Source organism: Lynx canadensis, chromosome A2 (assembly GCF_007474595.2).
Source record: "Lynx canadensis isolate LIC74 chromosome A2, mLynCan4.pri.v2, whole genome shotgun sequence".
Taxonomy (NCBI): domain Eukaryota; kingdom Metazoa; phylum Chordata; class Mammalia; order Carnivora; family Felidae; genus Lynx; species Lynx canadensis.
This window is the reverse complement of record NC_044304.2, coordinates 14,717,832-14,740,147: the sequence shown is the minus strand read 5'-3', so window position 1 is coordinate 14,740,147 and position 22,316 is coordinate 14,717,832. Positions and strand designations below refer to the sequence as shown.

The 22,316-nt window shown below is 54.8% G+C and overlaps 2 protein-coding genes across 6 annotated transcripts in view; one reads left to right on the top strand and one right to left on the bottom strand.

Annotated features, from left to right (window-relative positions):
• ZDHHC3 (zinc finger DHHC-type palmitoyltransferase 3) overlaps positions 1-4,845 on the top strand; it is a 53,507-nt gene extending 48,662 nt beyond the window's left edge. Inside the window, 1 exon segment of the mRNA XM_030305624.1 lies at positions 2,133-4,845. Coding sequence (XP_030161484.1) covers positions 2,133-2,390 — 258 coding nt within the window. The 3' untranslated portion in view covers positions 2,391-4,845.
• Positions 4,846-8,412: 3,567 nt separating this feature from the next.
• On the bottom strand, positions 8,413-21,910 carry TMEM42 (transmembrane protein 42). 5 transcript variants are annotated; one of them, XR_004343099.1, is made up of 4 exons: positions 21,654-21,910; positions 19,399-19,545; positions 13,534-13,724; positions 8,413-9,022 (listed from the first exon to the last, which is right to left on the bottom strand). XR_004343099.1 is itself a non-coding variant. In XM_030305609.1 (3 exons), the coding sequence occupies exons 1-3, from the start codon at positions 21,843-21,845 to the stop codon at positions 13,632-13,634; spliced, it is 432 nt and encodes a 143-aa protein (XP_030161469.1). In that variant the 5' UTR covers positions 21,846-21,910; the 3' UTR covers positions 13,385-13,631. The 5 variants fall into 5 exon arrangements, 3 of the variants coding, with proteins under 3 accessions (XP_030161469.1, XP_030161460.1, XP_030161454.1); XM_030305609.1 differs by lacking the exon at positions 8,413-9,022 and having other exon boundaries at positions 13,385-13,724; XM_030305600.1 differs by lacking the exons at positions 8,413-9,022; positions 13,534-13,724 and adding an exon at positions 18,010-18,651 and having other exon boundaries at positions 21,654-21,901.
• Positions 21,911-22,316: the final 406 nt, after the last annotated feature.

Genomic DNA, 22,316 nt, shown 5'->3' with positions numbered 1-22,316 from the left:
CTTCCGTCAGTTTTTCCAAATATAAACATTTCATATAACCATGATACAAATGCAGGAACCTGGAAACGCATTGATATCATTAACTGATCTATATGCTTTATTCAGATTTCTCCTGGTGCCCCACTGAGACCCTTGTCTGTCCCAGGAGGCCACAGTTCATCCCTTGTCATGCTCTAGTCCAATCCGTGACATTCCTCAGGCTTTGTCTTTCGTGAACTTGACCCCCCTTTTTAATTTTTATTTTATTTTTATTAAAAAATATTTTTAATGTTTATTTTTGAGAGCGAGCGAGCGTGCATGCATGAGAGGGGGACAGAGGCTCCAAAGCGGGCTCCGTGCTGACAGCAGAGAGCTCAATGCAGGGCTCAGACTCACGAACCATGAGATCATAACATGACCTGAGCCAAAGTCAGACAACTGAACCACCCAGGCACCCTGAACCCTTTTTAAAAAATGTTTATTTATTTGGAGGGGCGGCACAGAGAGAGAGAGAGAGAGGAAAGAATCCCAAGCAGCCTCCCCGCGGTCAGCACAAAGCTCCATCTCATGAACCGTAAGCCAAAATCAAGAGTCAGACCCTTGGCCAACTGAGCCACCCAGGCGCCCTGTGACCCCTTTTTGTCAATTGAGGTGAAATTCACATAACATAAAATCAACCAATTTCGTGTGTGCAATTCAGTGGCATTTGGCACAGACCTACTTCTGTACACAGTCACCACTCTTTCTGGTTCCAAAGCATTTCCATCAGACTTCGACCCTTTTGAAGGTTGGAGGTCACGTATTTGGTAGAATAGCCTTCAGTTTGCATTTGTCCGATGTTTTCTTGCAATTAGGTCAAGCTTGTGCATTTCGGGCAGGGCGACCGGGGCGAGGTCCCGGGTGTGTCTCGTCCTGAGGCGTATGATGTTGACACATCTCAGTGATGTTAACTTCGATTTGGGTAAGGTGATACCCGCAAAACATTCCCTCACTGTAAAGTTACTGGTCCGCCCTTTGTAATTAGCAGCTTACGAGCAGATTCTTTAAACTACAGTTTTTTTCAAAAGCCAAGACACTGAAATCTGTGAGATGGGGTGGGAAGAAAGAGTGCTGGAGGAGAACTGGCCCGCAGGATGGGGCGGGGCTCAGTCTATGTGTGCCTCAGTTTCTCTTTCCACATAACAGAAGGGATCATTCCGGTTATGTGAGGCTCTTGTGTGGAGAGGAGGAGGAAACCTAGAACGAGGTACTCAGGGATCATTCCGAGGTGGAATGAGTCGTGTGAATGAGCAGGGCCCGTGCCCGGCAAACCCGCAGCACATTCCCTGGGTTCCGGAAGGGACGGAGAAGGCAGAGGCCCCAGTGCCAACGGTGGGGCTAAAGGCCTTTGTGGAGGGTGCTGTGGCCTGAAGAGCTGGCCTGGCTGTGCCTTTAACTCCTGTGGGCTTTCCCCCTTACCCGGCACCCTCTTTCTGTGGCCTGGCAGCTGAGTCGCCGCCGACGCCCAGAGGCAGGTGAGTGGGCAGCTTGGGAGCAGCGGCAGGGCGTGTCTGCGCATGAGTGGGGCCCGACGCCGGCCCGGGCCTCCCCACGGCGGCCCCGCGCGCCCCCGGCTGCCCGCCGCATGTTGGCATTAGCTATGCACACCCCCGCTTCCTCAGCCCCAGCGTTGTGTGTACCTGTGCTCTGCCCTTTCCGCCTGCATCCCTTCTTCGTGCTAAGTCGGCTGCACCTGCTGGGGGGGTGGGGCGCGGCCCAGAATCCCCAGGGAGGGGTCGTCTCTCTAGGGCTCTCAGGGCAGATGCGACGTCATTCCTTGGCCCTGGGCCCCTGGGCGGCCTGGACTGACTTAAGGAGGCTGGGCGGCCCCCCAGCACCTGTGGGAAGAAAGGACAGAGGCCTGGGGGCGGGGGGGGACACGGGCCAGCTCCCCAGGAAGGCCCTGCTTGCTGTGCCGCTCTCCACTGCTCTCCGCCCGCACCCCATCGGTCCCTAGGGCCCCACAGCCCTGACCTGGCCCCGGCAGTCCGTGTCCCGCCGGCCCCCTCGCCCACGCCCTGGGCCTCCGTGCTCTGCCGTGCCGGGGCTGGGGGTGAGCTTGAGTGCGCAAGGCCCGCACCACGCTGACCCTCTTTGTCCCGTTGTCCCTCCAGGGCATCGAGCGCCTCAAACGAAAGCACCAGCCCAGGGAGCGCAGGGCCAGCTGGAAGTCGGTAAAGGAGACCTTTGGTGGGGACTTCTCCCCGAACTGGTTCAACCCCTTCTCCCGACCGTGCGACCCAGAGCCTCTCAGTGACAGGGACTGGGTGCGGCAGGTGGCCTCGCTGTCCGACATGGGCAACACGGAGACGACAGAGGAGCAGTCGGAGGAGAGGAAGGATGAGGACTCTGTGGAGGTGATAGATGAGTGAAGCTGCCGTGGAGGGAGGGCCGGACACTGAGAAGCCGCTGGCGACCCCGGCTGCGGGTGTCATGGCCACGGCGTGTCGTGATGCACCCCACCGCTCCCTGTGGACCCCTCGCTGTCATCGCCAGCCCCTGTGCCCCCTCCTATCTCCCCAGGCCGGGGGGGGGGGTGGCTGGGGGTGACGGGGGGACGAGAGACTCTCGGGGTCCATCTAAGAAGAGTCTGCCCAGAGCGGGATTGTCTGTTCTTCCAGAGGGTTCTTTGTGACCGGCACGGCCTGGCCAGCAAAGGATGCTCTAAACTGGGCAGCCCAGGGGCAGGGAGGAACTTGCCTTTGGATTTTCCTGGGATGTCTGTCTCCTCTTGGGAAGGTTGGCGCCCCGGCTCCTGACTTTTGAGAACAAAGGCCATGATGTTATGACAGGACAGGGCAGGGCTGGCCTCGGGGCCTGGGGTAGACACTGACACCAGGAGAGACCAGCCTCGAAAGTTTGCAGAGGCCCAGCTGCTCCCAGAAAGGCTTCCCTGAGCCTGTCTACACAGAAGAAGGGCAGGGCTGCCACAGCAGCTGGCACGGGCCAGGCTGGGTCTGAGGAGGGCCCCATGCCCACGCTGGGCTGTGCACACACACGTACGTGCGACACGTGCCCGGGGTTGGAAACGTGGGTTCTGACCGTAACTGCGTCGGGACAGTGGCACCAAAACTCAGCTCCCTTTCCATCCCAAAGATGCTAGAATCGTCACGGAGCCGGGCGGCTTGGAGCCATCCTGCCTTGTGGCTACAGGTCTGTCCATTCACAGACAGGGACGGGGGAGAGGACCTATTCAGAGCTGCTGGGGACTCTCTGACCGCCCCCCCTGAGAGCTTAATTAACTTTCCCTCTGGAGGGAGTCTAACAACCCAGTTGTGCAGAACTGACCAGAAATCTGGCCCCTGTGTTTTAGGCCAGGTCTCCTAAGATAGGGTCCAACTTGTCTCTCTGAAGGGTGGGTGGTGGCCAGGGCCTGCAGATGGATGGACCGGGAAGACCAGACAGACACACAGACAGACTCACGAGCACACGCACACACGCGCACGCACACACACCGCACTTTGCCAGGATGAGCCTGGACCCCGGCCACTCCGTGTGAAGCCTGAAGTGTTCGTGGCCATCACTGAAGGCCATGGCAGGGGTCCTGAGGCTCTGAGACCCCATTCCAACAGGTGCCGAAGAGGCGTCTTCCACACAAAGTCCTACCGAAGGGTTCGGGTCTCAGTCCGGTGTTAAGAATGGATTCATCACCCCACCTCCCCTAAGTAAACCTTGGTTCTCTCTGGCCCGTTGTCCCAGGGTCAGCGGGCACCAGCATGGGAGGAGGGCTCGGGCACCGAGGCACAGCCTGCCCGTGCCAGGTCTCTGTCCGGGGCTCCAGGCAGAAGAGCAGGAGCCCCCCCACCGCCCCCAGAGGGCCTATAGCCCCAGTTAAGTGGGGAAGAAGGTCAGAGTTTGGAGGCACAGCCCAGGTCGCTTAGGAAGGAAGCTTGTGGGAACCGTAGGAAAGAGGAGGGCCAGGCAGCGGCCTAGTTCTCAGGTAGCAACTGTGAAGGGCAGTGACTCTTGTCACAGAGAGACCCCCTGTCTGCAGTTAATGACCCACCAGGCCCCAAGGCTAACTGCTCAGAGGGGCTGGTGTTCACATAGCCACCTGTCTTAATCTCAGCTCAGAGCCCTTGGAAGACGTCCCGTGAGGGGGGTGATGGCAGGGCTCTCGCAGTGACAGAGCAACTGGAAAGGCCCGGACCTCCCACACCCAGGCTGTAGCCCTATCCTCTTGGTCCACATCAGCTTTAATATTTATTAATGACGACGTCAGGAGCCCTGGTCAGCTCCGAAGGCCGTTACCTCGCACTCTGGGCAGGCCACGGCCACTTGCCACTTTGGGAGAGCCGTTCTAAGATCACAAGAGGCCTGCCATTTGCTGTCCTAGCCCGGAAGGCAGGCAGACTACATACCAAAGACTCCACACTGCGGCATCACCCCTGGAGGGCAGTTAGAATAAGGGAAGAGGGTTCCCCAGTCGCTGCTGGCAGGCCCGTGCTCAGAGGGGTGTTGAAGCGCCTGCTCGGGGCCATTGGCCTGAAAGCAGAGGCACCCGGCAACCCCAAAGCCAGTTCTGTCTCTGGCTGTGGGAGACATGTCACCTGCGGTCAGACTGGCCTCCCCAACGCGCGAGCTCCTCTCGTGCTGGCCCTCGGCCACGGCAGAGCCCGTTCTGGGGGCGCAGACGCGTCCGACCCTGAGCTCCCCCCACACCACTGACAGGCGGCCTGCCCTCCGCGGCGGCTGTCGACAGCATAACGCTGTGCTTGCCTCAAACTAACGGGATCGTAACTTGTCCACACATGACGAGGACCACGGGGAGGGAGGCTGGGCGCAAGCTTCCACCTCGTGCTCTGGAATAAAAAGCTCTTTGCTCGACCTTGGTGGCTGGAGTCTCCTGTCTTCGGCAGAAGATCCCGGTCAAGATCTCTGGGCAGTGTCCTCCCTCTTAGGGCAGCTCGAGGGCACCTCTAAGGAGGTCCCTTTTCTCCATTCCCAGTGTGGGACACAAGTGAATGTCACACACAGGCACCAAGTGATGCATGGAGAGTTACTACTCAGATCTCTCTGGGTCATCTCCTGGGTGGCATTTCCAGCAGAAGGAAAACTTACCATTCTTTTTTTATTATTATTTTTATTATTTTTTTTAATGTTTATTCATTTTTGAGAGAGAGACCAGGGGAGGAGCAGAGAGAGAGAGAGACAGGATCCGAAGCGAGTCCTGTACTGGCAGCAGAAAGCCTGATGTGGGGCTCGAACCATGAGATCATGACCTGAGCCAAAGTTGGACGCTCAACCAACTGAGGCACCCAGGCGCCCAGGAAAAGTTACCTTTCATGCATTTATCGAACTACTGTATGCCACGGAAGTGGGCATCTGGGGCAAGAGTGCCCAAGGTTGAGGGGTTTTGACTTTAGAAGCCAGGCCACTGCCCCTGAATGTCATGCAGATTGCACACTAAAAGACACTCATTCAACACATGACTCTGCCAGAATGTGTCTGATATGGTTACAGCCTCTGAGAGAGGGGCGGGGCGTCCTGGATAAGGCTCAATAAAGCAGCCCGACCAGGGAGACTGAGGGGCTCAGTCGATTGAGTGTCCGACTCAGCTCAGGTCATGATCTCACAGTTCGTGGGTTCGAGCCAGCGTCATGCTCTGTGCTGAGCCTGCTTGGGATTCTTTCTCTCTCTGCCCCTCCCCTGCTTGCTCTCTCTCTCTCAAATATATATTAAAAAAGAGAAAGAAAGCCCAACCTCTCAAGAGGCCCTTGACCCGGGAAATTCAGAGGATCAGATGGCTCCCCAAGGGCCCACGTGATGCCCAGCACAAGATACTTTAAGAAACTTGTTGGCAGAAAGAAGAAAATGACCCAGGGGACCACACAGTCATCTTGAGGCAGTCTGAGTTTTAATTAAAAGCATATTGATCATCTGTGCTCTGGAGGGCACAACACCAAGGAGCACCTTCGGTGAACGAAAAAGGGCGTTCAGTCCACACGAGGAGGTACCTCCTCCCGGGAAGACGAACCTGCCCCCCACCCCAGAACAGACCCCTGCTCAAGGGGTCTCCCTCCCCTGTGCCTGCCCAAGTCTCCCAAGCTGGGCCAGCCCACGCTCTGCAAGAGCCCATCTGCAGACCTGGGCGCCGCAGGGTGGGCTCCTGAACGGCCTGCTGGCCACGCTTCCAGACCCACTGGGGCACGGGTGGGCAAGGTGGGAGGCTTCAAGTGGGGTGCCCCTTGGGGGGTATCTGCTTTACCCCAAGGTCAGGAAAGGGCACCTTGTTTGTTTTTTAATGTTTATTTTGTCGAGAGAGAGAGAGAACGAGTTGGGGAAGAGCAGAAGGGGACAGAAGATCCCAAGAGGGCTCTGAGCTGTCAGCACAGAGCCCGATGCGGGGCTCAAACTCGCGAACCTTGAGATCAAGACCTGAGCCAAAATCAAGAGTCAGCCGCTTAACCGACTGAGCCACCCAGGGGCCCCCAAGGGGCACCTTGTTTAAAATGCTCTTCTCCCCGGCTACTCAAAGTTGGAATCCCCTTGACTGACCTGATCTTTCTGCGCCCTGAGGTGGAGGCCCCCAGGGTCCCAAAGGCAGCGTTAGCCCCGGGGAGCAGTGGATGGGGAGGACCCAGGGGTGCTGGAGTAAACGGTACTCGCTTGGCCGAGAGGGGCTGGAGCGTAGAAGATGGAACCGAAGCAGCAGATCCGGCAAATTCACAAGCCGGCCTGGGGCCCCCACCCGTGGCCGTTCCCACGTGAGGCCTTCCTGCAAAGGGGAGCACGTCCCTTCATTCAATGCAGATTCCCAGCCTCCACCGCTGGGGGCAAGGGCACCGGTCCAGGACGCTGCCTGTACGCACACCTCCAGCTGATCTGCTTGTGAAAAATACTGCATTTCAGGAGCAGTGGACACCTGTGTACAACTTGGATCAGTCTCTGAGAGCGGTTGGGGCCTCCACGAGTCTTGGGGGCGGGGAGGGTCTGGAGACTGGGTTTGTGCTGGAAAATTCCTGGGAGAGGGAGGAAAGGGAGGGAGGGGGCGGGCCCCTACCCGGCAGCGTCTCCAGTTTCTCTCATCTCGCTCCGGTGGGTGTCCACTCTGAGGTTCTTCTCACGTCGTGGGCTGGATCATAGGTGGATTCAGTGCGTGCTGGGGTGGGGACCCCACGCTCTCAGCACAGAAATGCTAGGCGGGGTGAGCAGCGACTGGGGGTGCTGGGAGCCCCACTCCTGGGGCCTCTCCCCCCTCCCTCCTGGTATCCTGCCGACCTGTGCTCAGGGTCCCGGAGAACACCGGGTAAAGCCTAGGCCACCGCCCGCCCACAGGTACCAGCCAGGCGCCTCTGGTAGCTCCCGGACCAATTCCTGGCGAGCACATCCATCTGACGCACGCGTGAGGGGTGGGCATCAGCGTCCACTCCAGTGGAACAAGGGGTTGCCAGCCCAGCCTGGCACCCCCGCCCAGTGTGGCTCCCCAGAGCATCACAGAACACACGGAGGGCGTGGCCTGTCCGGACGGGCAGGGTGCCCAGGAGGGCCTGTGCACATACTCACCGTGTGACCTGGGACAGATGCTCATGTTCTGTGCCTCAGTTTCCTCCTCCGTGAAATGGTGATCGTTAAAATGTTTATACCCATTTGGGCATCTTCTATTTTGGAAATTAACTGGGAGTGGCCCGCATCTCTCCCAAACCCTGATGCGTCCCGGCTGGACATTCTTCCACTTTATGGAAACCAGAGAAAGGGCAAAGCCACTTGAGTTCCTCTTTTATTATTATTCTTTTATGTTTATTTTTGAGAGTGAGAGAGGCAGAGCATGAGTGGGGGAGGGGCAGAGAGAGAGAGGGAAACGCAGAATCGGAAGCAGGCTCCAGGCTCTGAGATGTCAGCACAGAGCCCAACGTGGGGCTCGAACCCACAAAGTGTGAGATCATGACCTGAGCCGAAGTCGGATGCTCAACTGAGAAAGCCACCCAGGTGCCCTGAGTTCCTCTTGGAAAAGCACTTACAACAGTGCTTGACACATAGTAAGTGCTATATAAATGCAAAAATAAATGAGCAGAGGGCCCTAATGTAGACTTTTGATGTAATCTCTAAAAAAGGCTGTACAGGCAAGTGCGGGACTAAAATGACACTTGTCACAAATCTCTGAACCCGTGGCCTGGGTTCGACCACACTCCTCCCCCTTCTGTCCAGAGCATGAAAGTTCTTTGCAAACTCCATCAGGCCTGGTGAAAACCACAGTCACACTTCCCTCTGTCTCCTGAATATTAAAGACACCAGTTTATGGGGCGTCTGGGTGGCTCAGTCAGTTTAGTGTCCGACTCTTGGTTTCAGCTCAGGTCATGATCTCACAGCTTCGTGGGCTCGAGCCCTGAGTCGGGCTGTGCACTGCCAGCTCGGAGCCTGCTTGGGATTCTCTCTCTGCCCCTCCCTCACGCTGCGTCTGTCTCTCAAAATAAAGAAATAAACTTAAAAAAAATTATGTATATATATAAAGATACCAGTTTGTTAAATTCGGGCTTTTACAATGTGCCACAGTTCCTGAAGCCTGTTTTGGAGGTCGTTTGGTTTTAATTTATAAGGAGCCTCAAAAGACAGTGTGGCCTGGGCCTCCAGGGTCCTGTCAGGCAGCGTGGCTGGACGACACGGTCCACCTCTCCTGATTCAGAGGGAACGAGCGCCACCCCACGCCCGGGAGTGGTCAGAAGGGACACAAATACACGGGAGAGAGACGGACAGAGGGTCCGGCTGAAGAGGGACACACACACCATCTTAACTGAGGACCCAGGCACCTCTCTTCTCTGGCTGCAGGTGCCCTCCTGTCCCGCCTAGTGGCCCACCCCACCTGTCCCTGCCCTGTGCCTCCAGGCCCCATGCTGATGACAGAGCAATTCAGGGAAAGGGAGGTGGGAGGTGAGGCTGAGCCCCAGTGATACTCACGCTTTCAGAAATCCCAATGGACGATTCTAGTTCCTGCAAAACAAAGCAAATCCCTCTTCCAGGTGTGCTGGGCAGCCTCCTGCCTGTGGAACGCCCCGGTGCCTCGCTTCTAAACAAAATGCAGGAAAAGTGGTGAATGTCACCTCTGAGGTTAGGTTACAAGGAGCCTTCGGCTTCCGCCCCGGGTGCGGCCACCCTCGCTCTCGGCTCTGATGGGCCGACGCTCGGTGGGGACCTGTCCTGGGGAGAGGCCCACGGGGTGAGAGACCGAGGCCTGCTGCAGCAGCGTGCAGGCAGCCTGGGCCGCCCCCCCCCCCCCGAGAGGCCTGCAGGCCGTGAGGGGCCCTGACGGAGTCCTGGTGAGAAGCCACAGGGTTGTGGTTTGAAAGCACTGCCCTCGTGGGTAATTTGTTGCGGGGCAGCGGGAAACTAACGCCCTAACTGTTGCATCCAGTTTCCCCCACCCGCAGTGGGAGCCCTAGTTAGACAGTCGCGACCAGAAGCCCCAGCTGGTGGCCGTGGCTCCACAGCCAACCCAGCAGGCCCGCTCGCGGTCACACATTTCTCACGGTGAAGGAGCAGTAGCGGTAACGGGGCACCTGACAGGGGAAAGTCGTCGGGCCCCCAGCAGAGGACCTCGGAGGTCAGCTGGGGTTCAGAGATTCCCAACCTCGTGACCTCATCTTCTGTCACCTAAACTTGGACGTGACTCTTGCGACACCTGGGCGTTCTGGTTGCTCCTGCTTGGCTCACAGCCTGCAGGGCTGGGCTTGGCGGACGTCCCGAGGGAGCACTGCGCCGGGAGTCAGCAGAACGGACTCAACCACCGCCTTGCTGGGCAGCCTTGGGCCACCGGCCCCATCTCTCTGGGCTGGTTTCCTCATCTCTGAAGCAAGCAGAGTGGGCTCAGCCCGCTGCTTCCCAAACCCCAACGCTGGTGAGCGCCACCCGGGAACAGGCCACCAACGGGCGCCGGCCGTGTCAAGCACTGTAGCGGGAACTTGTTATATGCGGCCGAACCTCCTAACAACCCCCCAAAATGAGACGACCAAGCCTCCAGTCGCCAGAATGTGCCAGCGTGGGGGGGGGGGGGGGGGAACAGGCACTTCTTTCCGTGGACACGGAAAGACCCGGCGGTCAGGGCGGGTCAGCAGCCTCTAACCGGGATGAGCCGGCCGGCCGTGGGGAACGGGAGCCCCCACCGTTTACAGAGCACAGGCTCACAGCCGCCTGGCAGAGGGAGCACTTCAGACTCACCCAGCGATGGACACTCGTCGGCCGGCCACCCACATGCAAGCACAACCACGTGGCTAGAGTCCCCGCGGGCCCCTGGAGAGCGTTCTCAGTGTGGCCGGGGCTCCCCGGAGTCTAGAGGCCTGCGAGTCTTTGCACAATAATCCCAAGAGCTGCCTCTTTGTTGTCATCCCCTCAAGGGTACAGTGATGTGGCTCAGAGTCCACACTGCCATCGGCTTTAAGAAACTACCACTGGTGGCGCATGGGGACAGTATCAAAGAAGAACATCCGTTATGTGAAAAGGCTGTGGAAATATTCCTGCCTTTTTCATCTCCGTATCTGAGTGAGGTCAGATTTTCTTCATAGATTTCAACCAGAAAAAAAATGCATCTCAAGAACTGAATGCAGGGGGCGCCCGGGTGGCTCAGTCGGTTAAACATCCGACTCTTGGTTTCAGCTCAGGGCGTGCATGACCCCACAGTTCGTGAGTTCGAGCCCTGAGTTGTGCTCTGTGCTGACAGCGCGGAGCCTGCTTGGGATTCTCCGTCTCCCTCTCTCTGCCCCTCACCCACTCTCTTCTCCCTCTCTCTCAAAAATAAATAAACATTTTATTTATTTATTTTTAATTTTTTTTTTTAATGTTTATTTATTTTTGAGACAGAGAGAGACAGAGCATGAACGGGGGAGGGTCAGAGAGAGGGAGACACAGAATCGGAAACAAGCTCCAGGCTCTGAGCTGTCAGCACAGGGCCTGACGCGGGGCTTGAACCCACGGACCGCGAGATCATGACCTGAGCTGAAGTCGGCGCCTTAACCGATTGAGCCACCCAGGCGCCCCAATAAACATTTTAAAAAACACAACTGAGGGGCGCCTGGGTGGTGCAGTCGGTTAAGCATCCGACTTCAGCCAGGTCACGATCTCGCGGTCCGTGAGTTCGAGCCCCGAGTCAGGCTCTGGGCTGACGGCTCAGAGCCTGGAGCCTGTTTCCGATTCTGTGTCTCCCTCTCTCTCTGACCCTCCCCCGTTCATGCTCTGTCTCTCTCTGTCCCAAAAATAAATAAACGTTGAAAAAAAAAATTTAAAAAACACAACTGAATACAAAAGCAATTGGGAAAATCCAGCTGAATTCTACTAAGCCAGATATTAACAAGATTTACAGAAATGTAAAACAATGCTACTCTCTTCTCTACATTTTAGGCTTCCAAAAAAATATAGCTGTTTTTCATAAAAATACGTTATTTATATAATGGGCGGAGAATTTATTATTCTTCTCTCAGAAGAAAATAAATATTTTTTTTAAACTTCTCAGTTTATGGAGCACCTGGGTGGCTCAGTCGGTTGAGCATCCAACTTCGGCTCAGGTCATGATCTCACAGCTTGTGAGTTCGAGCCCCGTGTCGGACTCTGTGCTGACAGCCCAGAGCCTGGAGCCTGCTTCGGATTCTGTGTCTCCCTCTCTCTCTGCCCCTTTCCCACTCGCATTCTGTCTCCATCTCTCTCAAAAGTAAATAAGCATTAAAAATAATTTAACTTCTCAATTTACATTTCTGAAATGGTAAAAATTTGCAGGCAGAAACGTCATAACCACAAGCTGACTGGGGTCTTCGATAATTTGTAAGTGTGTAAGGGGGACATGAAACCAAGCTGCCTGAGTACCGCTGCTCTGGGCGAATGGAGTTTCGTGAACCAAGTGGACTTTGGTGACCAGCCCTCCTGTCTGCCCAGGACTGAGGGTTTCCTGGGACACAGCACGCTTAGTCCTAAAACCAGGAATGTCCTGGGGGAACTGGAATAATTTGCTCACCCAAACTGAAGCCCAGCCAGAAGGCAGGAGGGGACCTTCTGTGTAAACACCACTGGCAGCTGGGGAAGCTGAGGCTGGGAGAGGCGGGGCCACTGGGAGAGGCTGGGTTCTAAGCTCAGGTCAGACCTGAAAACCTGCCTTCAAGGGGCACCTGGGTGGCTCAGTCGGTTAAGCATCCAGCTCTTGATCTCAGCTCAGGTCTTGATCCTGAGTCCTGAGTTCAAGCCCCGAGTTGGGCTCTGTGCTGGGCACGGAGCCTACTTAACCTGCACTCAGAATAGACATCAGCAAATGCGTATTTCTTGACAGTTTTGACGGGTTGACCAGGAATAGCACTGTCGCGACCGGAACAACACTATTGTGTGGTTCAGATGCCAGCTGGGGTAAAAAACCTAAAACCTGCCGAATAATTGGTGAACGGTGCAAGGCAGCATCAGTGAGGCACCGGCCCAATGCCCACCCTCAAGGCTCCTCACCTGCCTTCTGGTTCCTGGGGCCCCAAGATCTGCAGCCTTTCCACCCCCCCCAGCTGCCTCCCCATCTGCCTCCCCTTCCGGGGAGGCCTCAAGGCCTCCTCTGCCCCGAATTCCCAGGTTTAATTTTCTGCTCAACGTGGATGACTCTCCTGTGCCCCCTGCTCTCCGTGCCCTCCCTGATCCCCCTGAGGGAACCGGGCCTCCCTCTTGTGAAACACTTTGCCGGGGCCTCTGCCACACGTGTCGTGTCACGTGTCCCCATCTGCTTTGCTGCTGCCTGCTTAGCCCTTGCCGGGCTCTGCCTCAGATGGAAGGGCTCACTTGCCGTGGGCGATCTGGGGCAAGTGGCTTCACCTGTTTGTCCCACTGGGAAGAGGCAGGGGCCACTGCCAACTCTGCTATCTATCGGAGATCCTGGGGTGTTTTAGAATGATTTTTTTAATGTTTTATTTATTTTTGAGAGAGCGCAAGCAGGGGAGGGGCAGAGAGAAAGGGGGACAGAGGATCCGAAGCAGGCTCTGTGCTGAGAGCGGCGAGCCCAACGCAAGGGCTTGAACTCACGAGCCCTGAGATCATGACCTGAGCCGAAGTCGGTCACTTAACTGACTGAGCCACCCAGGCGCCCCCTGAATCCTCTTATTTGGGAATCAAAGAGATTCCAGACAGGATGGAAAGTGATCAATACCCACTGTAAAAACTAAGTCTCTCCCACCCCAGACCCTCAGACCCTCTCTCCAGAGGCCACCAGTATAAAGTATCTTTCCAGGGGTGCCTGGGTGGCTCAGTCAGCTAAGCGTCCGACCTCAGCTCAGGTCGTGATCTCACAGTCTGTGAGTTCGAGCCCCGCGTCGGTCTCTCTGCTGACAGCTCAGAGCCTGGAGCCTGTTTCAGGTTCTGTGTCTCCCTCTCTCTGACCCTCCCCTGTTCATGCTCTGTCTCTCTCTGTCTCAAAAAAATAAACATTAAAAAAATTTTTTTTTAAAAATAAATAAATAAAGTATCTTTCCAGTTTCCTCTGCCATAGACATTTACTGACATAAGCGGGAGCTTTCTCAACATCCCATCCTGTACGAGCTCTCTTTTCCTTCCCCCGCTAAAACATACCTTGGAGTTGATTTCTTAACCATCCAAGTAGATGTCATTCTCTTCAGCGGCCACTACTGCCTCTGGGTGGGCCTTGAAGTTGTTCCAGACCTCATATGTCACTTCCTCGCACACGTCTTTGCGCTTGCGGGTGACAACATCTGTGACATAAATCTTCCAAAGTCAACTGCTGGGTCACAGGATACATACACCTGGAATTTCAGTACATGCTGAGAGAGCCTTCCAGAGACTGTGCCAGTGGCTCCCATAAAAAGATGGGAAGATGCCTTTAAAAACCAACCAACCAACCAAACCCTGGCCACTCCCAAACTTTTCATTGTGGCCAGTCTGATAGATAGATGGATAGATGGATGGATAGATAGATAGATAGATAAGCAATCTCAATGTTGTTTCAATTTTATTCCATTACCACCGCCCGCCCCCCCCCCATCACAAGTAAGACTGAGTATCTTTTCATAGAATACTCTCGGCTACCTAATACTGTACCCTTATCTTTTGGAGTGTGGGTCACGTTCCTATAGATCCACAGGAGCTCTTTTTAGACTTCAGAATATTCATTACCTTCTGACTCTGAGTTTTGCTACACATCCTTTTTTTTTTTTTTTTTTTTAACTTTTATGGAGTCGGTTTATCTTTCCCTTTGTTTCTAGGTTTCCTGTTTCCTTGGAAACATCTCCGCGCCAAGATTACTTTTCACACACGCCTTCATTTTCCTCTCCTTTACAGTTTCATCTTTGACCCTTCTGGAATTTATGGCGGAATAAGGCATGAGGTAGGAACCCGGCTTTATTTTTCTCTAAATAGTAACCAGGTGTCTCAATGTCGTGAATGGCACCATCTCTTTTAGGAACATTTAACCAAGCCTACCACCATTGCCCAGGTCCCTGGAATGATGTGACCTTCGAGAGGCGTTGGAAAAACAAATGCAGTGCTGCTCCTGTGAGCCCAGAGAGGCATTGCACGCCAGACCCCTGCAAGGTGGGTGGTGAGGTTACTGGACCAAGCCCTGCAGAAAGGGAGCCTCACACAGCACAAACCCCCTCCCACCCACACCCCAACGCTGGAGACCAGTCTTTTACAGGATAGATGTTTTGCAAGTATTTTCAGCCTCTGGCATGCCTTTCTCTTTTCTCCTCGCTGTGGTCTTATTTGCATTTCCCTATTACCAGTGAGATTGACACGTTGTGTCTGCTTATGAGCTGTTCAATCTTCGTCTTCTATGAATTATCAATTCACATGCCTTGCCCAGTTTTCTCTTGAGGTGTCCTGTCTTTTTCTTAATGACTTAAAGTTTGGGGAACTTTGAGAAAAGAACTTCTACGAGCTCCTTCCAACCACGTCCAGCCACCTACCTGGCTTTCTGCCCGCGGACGGCCGTTCCTACCTCTGCAGTGACATGTCTGCATTCCTTGCTAAGCCAACCCTCACTTGCGCATCGGACCCCAGCTCACCGCTCCAGCTTGGGCTCAGTGCTCTTTTTTTTATTTTAGGTTTATTTTATTTATTTTGAGAAACAGAGAGAGAGAGAGAAGGAGCGAGAGACAGTGTGAGTGGGGGAGGGGCAGAGAGAGAGAGAGACAGGGAGAATCCCAAGCAGGCTCCATGGTTAGTGCAGAGCCCAATGTGGGGCTCAAACTCACGAACCATGAGATCATGACCCCAGCTAAAATCAAGAGCTGGATGCTTAACCAAATGAGCCACCCAGGTGCCCCTAGGCTCACTGTTCTTTAAACAGCTCCCCTTCCTGGGCGCCTGGGTGGCTCAGTCGGATGGGCATCTGACTTTGGCTCAGGTCATGATCTCACTGTGTGTGGGTTCGAGCCCCACATCGAGCTCTGTGCTGACAGCTTGGAGCCCGGAGCCTGCTTCGGATTCTGTGTCTCCCTCTCGCTCTGCCCCTCCCCGACTCAAGCTCTGTCTCTGTCTCTCTCCACAATAAATAAATACTAAAAAAAATTTTTTTAAACAGCTCCTTCCCTGCACCTTCAGTCTTCTCACTGATAGATCACTGCCATTAGCCTACCTAAATATGCTATTTCTCCTCTCACAACCAAAAATAAAACCAAACAACCCTCCCTCTCTTGTCCCCATCTTCCCTGCCATCTACTGCCCCTTTGTAGAAAAACTTGTTGAATGAGCCTTCACCACTAGCTGTCTCTAATTCCTCCTCCTACCATTCCCTCTTTTCTCTGTTTTGCCCTGTTTTTTCAATTGCGGACAAATACACATTAATGTAACATTTGCCAGTTTTAAGTTACAATTCAGTGGCATTAAGTACATCCACAATGTTGTGCAACAATCACTACCATCCGTCTCCATAACTTTTTTGAACAGAAGCTCTGTCCCCATTAAACACTAACTCCCCATCCTCCCTCCTCCCAGTCCTTGAGCAGCCCCCAGTGTACTTCCTGCCTCTATGAATTTGCCTGTTCTAGATGCCTCACATAAGTGGGATCATACAATATTCGTCATTTTGCGTCTGGCTTATTTAACTTAGCAAAATGTTTCCAAGGTTCATCTTCGCTGTAGCCCCTGTGTTAAATCTTCATTCCTTTTTTTTTCTTTTTAATGTTTTTATTTATTTTTGAGAGAGACAGAGCACGAGCAGGGGAGGGGCAGAGAGAGAGGGGGAGACACAGAATCGGAAGAAGGCTCCAGGCTCTGAGCTGTCAGCACAGAGCCCGAGGTAGGGCTTGAACCCACGAACCGCGAGATCGTGACCTGAGCAGAAGTTGGACGCTTAACTGACGGAGCCACCCAGGCGCCCCGATCTTTGTTCGTTTTTAAGGCTGAATAACCTGTTGTATGTATACACCGTATTTTGTTTGTCCATCCTTCTGCTGCTGGGACATTTGAATTGTTTCCACCTTCTGATTACTGTTAGTGTTGCTATGAACATTGGTATACAAGTAGCTGTTTGAGTCTCTGCTTTCAGTGCTTTGGGGTATCTCTCTAGACCTGGACTCACACAATTGTTCAGCTTTTTGGGGAACTGCCAATATGGTGGCTGTTACCATATTACATTCCCACCAACAATGCACAAGGGCTCCAATTTCTCCACTCTCACCAAAGCTTGTCATTTTCTGTTTTGCTTGTTTCATTTTTGGTTTTGTGATAGCCATCCTAATGGGCACGAGGTGGCATCTCACTGTGGTTTAGATTTGCAGTTCCTTAGTGACTCATGATGCTGAGCGTCTTTCACGGGCCTCTTGGCCATTTGTAGATCTCCTTTGGAGAAATGCCTGTTCAAGTCCTTCGCCTGCTGACAAGGAAGGGTCCACAAGTTCACTCTTTTGCACACAGAGATCCAGTTTTCCCAGCACCGGTTGTGGAAGAGGCTGCCTTTTCCCATTGAACGGTCTTGACATTCAATGTCAAGTCTTCTCAAATGGCTTATTTCTGGGTTCTCTATTCTGTACCCTTGGTTCCTGTCTGTATGCCAGTCACTATCCCGTTTTCATTATGCAGCTTTGCTGTAAGTTGTGGAATCAGGGATGTGTAAGTCCTCCAATCCTGCTGTCCTTTCTCAAGACTGTTTGGAGTCGGGGGTCCCTTGAGGGTTGATACGAATTTTAGGATGGGCTTTCCTATTCCTGCAAAACACCAAGCATGGAAGCGGGGCTGGACACGGTGGACTCGAGAACTGTTGAGATGCGAATATTTGGGGCAACTCAAACAGGGTAGGTGCACGGGTACTAAGGAGGCACCGAGAGAGAACTGGAGAGGTGGGCTAATGCCAGATCCCACTCAGTAGGAGCCACAAAACAGTGTTAGGAAGCACATCTGTCACCTGTGCAATGAGCAATAGAGGAGGGCAGTGAGGGTGCTATGCAGGCGGGAAGGAGGGGACAGCCTCGTCCCCCGCCCACTACCAAGTCCCTCTCCACTGCAGGGAATGTCTGAAGAAGACGTGGAGGTGGTCAGCCTCAGGAGAGCTGAAGGGGGCGCTAGGACACCAGGGGAGCCCCCCAGAGAACTGGAGGTGAGCATCGCACGTGAAGCTATGCACAAGAGAAGGTGAGGCAGCACACAGGCCGCGCTGAACTAGGAATTACACACTGTGTAAGAAACAAACAAGTCACAGGGATCTGGGAAAGAAAACCAAAGGACAGACGGGGCCTAAAGGGGAAATGGGGGTGTGGGAGCAGCATCTGGGCCAGTTTCCTTTCCCAACAAGTAAAATAAAACTAGGTCCCCAGAGGAAGGTCAAGTTTTCCTCCTTGTGTACCAAGAAAATGGACAGACCCTCCTGAACGTGAAGGGCACCAGCCTGGGTGACATCAGGAAGGAACCGTGTGCTCCAGCTCACAGACAGTAGAGCGTATGGGCCCCAGGCCCGGGGGGCGGGAGGCGGGGGCAGCTCCTAACTCCATTCCAAGAACTGCAGCTCACCTAGGCTGCTCCCTCGCACTCCAAAAAATTAGGAAAGGGGGGGGGGGGAAGGCAGGAAAGAATAAAGATTTCACACCTGCTCCCTTTGACTGACAAAAACAAGTGTTTATTAATCCAGTTTCCCTTCCCTTGCCGTACTGCAGAAGGGCCACACAGATGTCCTGATACATCGGCGTGAAGCCATCAAAAAGCTCCACCAGCAACGGATTCCAATGCGACGCGACAGGACTACGATTACAGCGTGGTCTCAAGTCCCTACACCAAGCAGACCAACCCCGGGGTCTCCAGCGTCTGCCAAGGGGCACTGGGTGGGCCCAGGAGCGTGAGAATCAAAAGCACCGTGCGGGTGTCATCAGGGCTCCGGGCAGAACACAACTGCGGATGTCCTTCCTGATCCAGAAGCTCCGGCTGGCCACACTCCAGGCTGCTAGGTCAGAGGCCTGCTTCCCTTGGGGGCGCCTTCCTCTGGCTGACGCTCAGATGGCTGCACACCCAGATCACCCTGGGAAGCGGTCCCCCCACACGCCAGCCCGTTCCTCGGGCCTCCACGTTGTCTCTCCAGCCGGTCCGTCCAGTCAACCGATGTCACTGTTGCTTGTGTGGAGGGGCCTTCCCGCTTGGTGGCAGCTTCCTGTGGATCAGGCTGAGTCCGCACAGGATGAGGAACACACCTCCCCACCACAAGACCTCCTGGCACTCTCCATACAACACAAAGCCCAGGAAGGCCTGTGGGACAGAGACCGCTGTGAGGCCAAGTAGACACGTGCCCGCAGGACTTGACCACAGCGGGCAGGCACAACCTCACTCCCCCCGTGCCTGACTTCCCTCCCGGGGCAGGAGGAAAGGTCTGGAGCTGGAGGTCTGGAGCCTGAAACCCAGCTGTCACCTTCCGCAAGGCACTATCCATTTCTGGCTCGCCCGGAGAGGTGGGGGGAGTGTACCTTCCTTGCAGCATTGGCCCCGAGCAAAGTGCACAAGAAAGATTCGCAGAGGCCAGCAGCGAAGGCCCAGCACACAGCTGGCGCCTGGTGTTTGCTGATCCAAACAGGCCTGCCACGTCCTCCCTCCCTCGACGGCAGGACTGACTGGGCTCAGCCCCACCTGGTTGACATCAGGCTGTCGGAGGAAAGAGCGTCCACCCTCCACGTCTCACGCTCAAGTTTACAGACCCCTAGGAGACAGCTTGCACAGAGGTTACAGAGACATCAGCATGAGGGCTGCAGCCTGAAGGGGCAGCAGGCAGGTGGGCTTTTTTTTTTTTTTACACTTGGCCTTCACTCCCAGCTAACACTTGAGGATTCTACCAAGTTCGAGATCAGAGGAGCAGCCACCAGGGCTCAAGCCACAGCCCAATCTCTGCTTCAGCTCTTGTCTTTCCTCCTATCTGGGAGGGTGGGTTCCCCAACTCACCCGGGACCCTCCCAGAACCCAGGTTTGGGACAGGGGTACTGACTGTACCCTCAGGCTACTCACCGAGCTGAGGATGTTTGAAAAAGTCACCGTGACAGATGCAATGGCCGAAGACATGGAGAAACTGAGGCCCCGGCTAAAGAACGTCCACATGAGAGAATTGGTGGTGGCCATCACGATAATGCCTAAGATGCAGAAGACCATGTTCACCTGCGGGAGAGAGTGTCACTGCAGCCGCGCTTGGCCAAGGCAGACCCGCAGCCTTCCTCCCAGCACACCCAGGGCCCTGATGGGCAGCAGCTGGGCCCCTTCTGAGATCCCACCAGGGCCTGGGTGGGCCGTTCCTGAGCTTTCCTGCACAAGACTTCACTTAACGCTGTGCTCAGCACACCCGTTTTATAGCTGAAATAAACCCCAAGGAGACTTCTTCAGCCATCTTGCCGGCCATGTGTCCTTGGGAAGAGTGAACTGCTAAGCCACAACCAGTACTTTCTCTGGAACACCAGTCACTTGTTGGTGCTAAAAGATCAGTGCGAGACAGCCAAGCAGTTATCGGTCAGTATGTCGTATGAGTAAACCAGGGGCAGAGTCCTCACTTCCTGGGATCAGGTAAAGCATAAATTAGCCCATGCCCCGCCACCCCACCCCATCCCATGCAGGCTACAGGACACTCAGGCCAGTCCCGCTGGGCATCCTCGAGCTTTTTTTTCCACTCTGTGCCAGGCCCTGTGCCAAGCGTTTCAAGTGCATTCTCATTTAGTCCTTACCTTTACTTTACAGATAAAGAACCTAAGGCATTACATAACCTGCCTAAAGAGCCAAAGGCTGGTGGTAGTCACCAGGATTCAAACTCAGGCAGTGTGGCTCCATGCTCTTAATCAGGACACAGCCCTGCTGTGGGAAGGGAAGCCACCACCGACTTGACTACTGATCCCAGACATCACTGGGAGAATCCGCGGCCTTTTTTTCTTTTCCTTTCCCTTTTTTTTTTTTTTTTTTTTTTTTTTTTTAAAGGCGAGAGCCTGAAGGAGAGGATCTTAAATTAAGCTTCCTACACAAAGAATATGCAAGACACCCTTGCTTGATTTTGAGTTAGAAACCTTCCTGCGGGGGCGCCTGGGTGGCGCAGTCGGTTAAGCGTCCGACTTCAGCCAGGTCACGATCTCGCGGTCCGTGAGTTCGAGCCCCGCGTCGGGCTCTGGGCTGATGGCTCAGAGCCTGGAGCCTGTTTCCGATTCTGTGTCTCCCTCTCTCTCTGCCCCTCCCCCGTTCATGCTCTGTCTCTCTCTGTCCCAAAAAAAAAAAAAAAAAAAAAAAAAAAAAAACGTTAAAAAAAAAAAAAAAAAAAAAAAAAAAAAAAAACCTTCCTGCAAACAGAGCTGCTTCCTCTGGGGGTGGCCATCCAAATATCAGGCCCTTATTTCTTACAACAGTTTTCCAGCTGCTGAAAAAAGAGTGTCTTAAGGAAAGGGTGTCTTTGTATAATTTTCACAAAAGCACTCTTTGTGCCAGTGGCAGTCTGCTTATATAGTCACTAAGGCCTGGTGCACAACTAAAAAGACTAGAAAACCTCATGGTTCAGAGTCACTCATCTAACTTTGCATCACTTCAAGAATTACACCCAACAGAACGCTAACCTCAAGCATAGTGGTTCCCACTGGATTGGCCCTAAACAGGCTTACCCGCCCCCTGACCCCCCCCCCCCCCCCCAAGAATCAGTCTGTAGGCTGTCCAGGTAAGGACCTAACCCTGGGTTGCAGATGCGATGAAATCCCTCCAGCAGCAGAGGAGAGCCTGTGACTTGGGATGGGAGGGGCAGAGATACACTTCAGCAAGCGTGGAGAGGCAGTTTAGGAGTTCTCGGCATCAGGGATGGGAATGTCCAAAATGTTTCTCTGTCCTCTCATGTCTAGGTGTCCCAAACTCCCAATTTTCCGGGCAGCAGGGTATATACTGGTCAAAACACCCGTTAATTACGGAGTAAAGATGGGCAGGGCAACAGGCTTCTCACCTTGAGTTACGAGGAGAGAAACGTCCAGGCATAAGGGGCTTAAAATGAGAGGTAGAGAGTGGATGCAGGAAAGCGAACTAACCCAGTCGGAGGGCAGAGTTTAGGTCCCTGGTAGGGAAGAGGCTCCGGTCTCTTACCGCCTACACGGGACGAGGATTTGAGGTGATTTAGAATAGAAGGATGCTCCCCCGCCCCAGCTGACTGCAGCGCTCGGCAGCTGACCTGGCGAACAGACCCCGCCCCCCCAGCGCCCCCCATCCGCCCGGACCCACCCGCCCGCCGGCCGCAGCGGCGCCCCGGGCTCGACCTCGCTGCCGAAGGCCAGCTTGGCGGAGGCGGCGGCCAGCGCCCCAAACGCGCCGGCGCACAGGCAGTTGAACACGCCCCAGAAGCGGCGCCGCATCGCGCCGGCCTGGAGGTGCGGGGGGAACTCCGCGGGGGCGTCGGGGTAGGAGGCTGGGCACACGGCGCCGCCTGGGGACTGTAGCCTCTCGGCCATGGTGCCCGCTGCCACCTCTCCCGGCTCCTGGGGCACCAGCCACCGGCAGGACCGAGCGCGCGCCGCCATTGGGCGGTGGCCTCACGTGACGCGACGCTCACGTGATCAGGGCAGCCAACTAGGGCGCGGGGAGGGTCTCAGAGTGGCAGGGCAGGGGCGGGGTCGAGGGCCGGGGCGGGGCGGAGACTAGGGAGCCTGGGTGGGGTGGAGGGCAGCCAGCCTCCGGCGTTGAGTTTAGGTTAACCCGGGAGCTGTCCGGGCCTGGCGTCTGAAGCCCCGGCGGTACCGTGTGGTTGCTGTTATAGAATTAACTATCCATGAGCCGGCAGTTTCAATCCTTGCCAGAGTGTTGCCCAGCTTCGGCTTTCCCTGGGAATTTGTTAAAAATGCCCAATCCAGGCCCCGCCCAACTGCCATTGAATCAGAATCTGCATTTCAACAGGAGCCCCAGGAGATTGACCTGCACCTTCC

What these genes read in the sequence shown, in the direction of transcription:
- TMEM42 (XM_030305594.1), bottom strand. Translation starts at nt 21,845, where the DNA reads ATGGCCGAGAGGCTACAGTCCCCAGGCGGCGCCGTGTGCCCAGCCTCC. An exon ending in AGCTGGCCTTCGGCAGCGAG is followed by an intron (nt 19,546 to 21,653) that starts GTCGAGCCCGGG and finishes TCTCTCCCGCAG; the next exon opens with GTGAACATGGTCTTCTGCAT. An exon ending in TTTCAAACATCCTCAGCTCG is followed by an intron (nt 19,042 to 19,398) that starts GTGAGTAGCCTG and finishes TTCCTCCGACAG; the next exon opens with CCTGATGTCAACCAGGTGGG.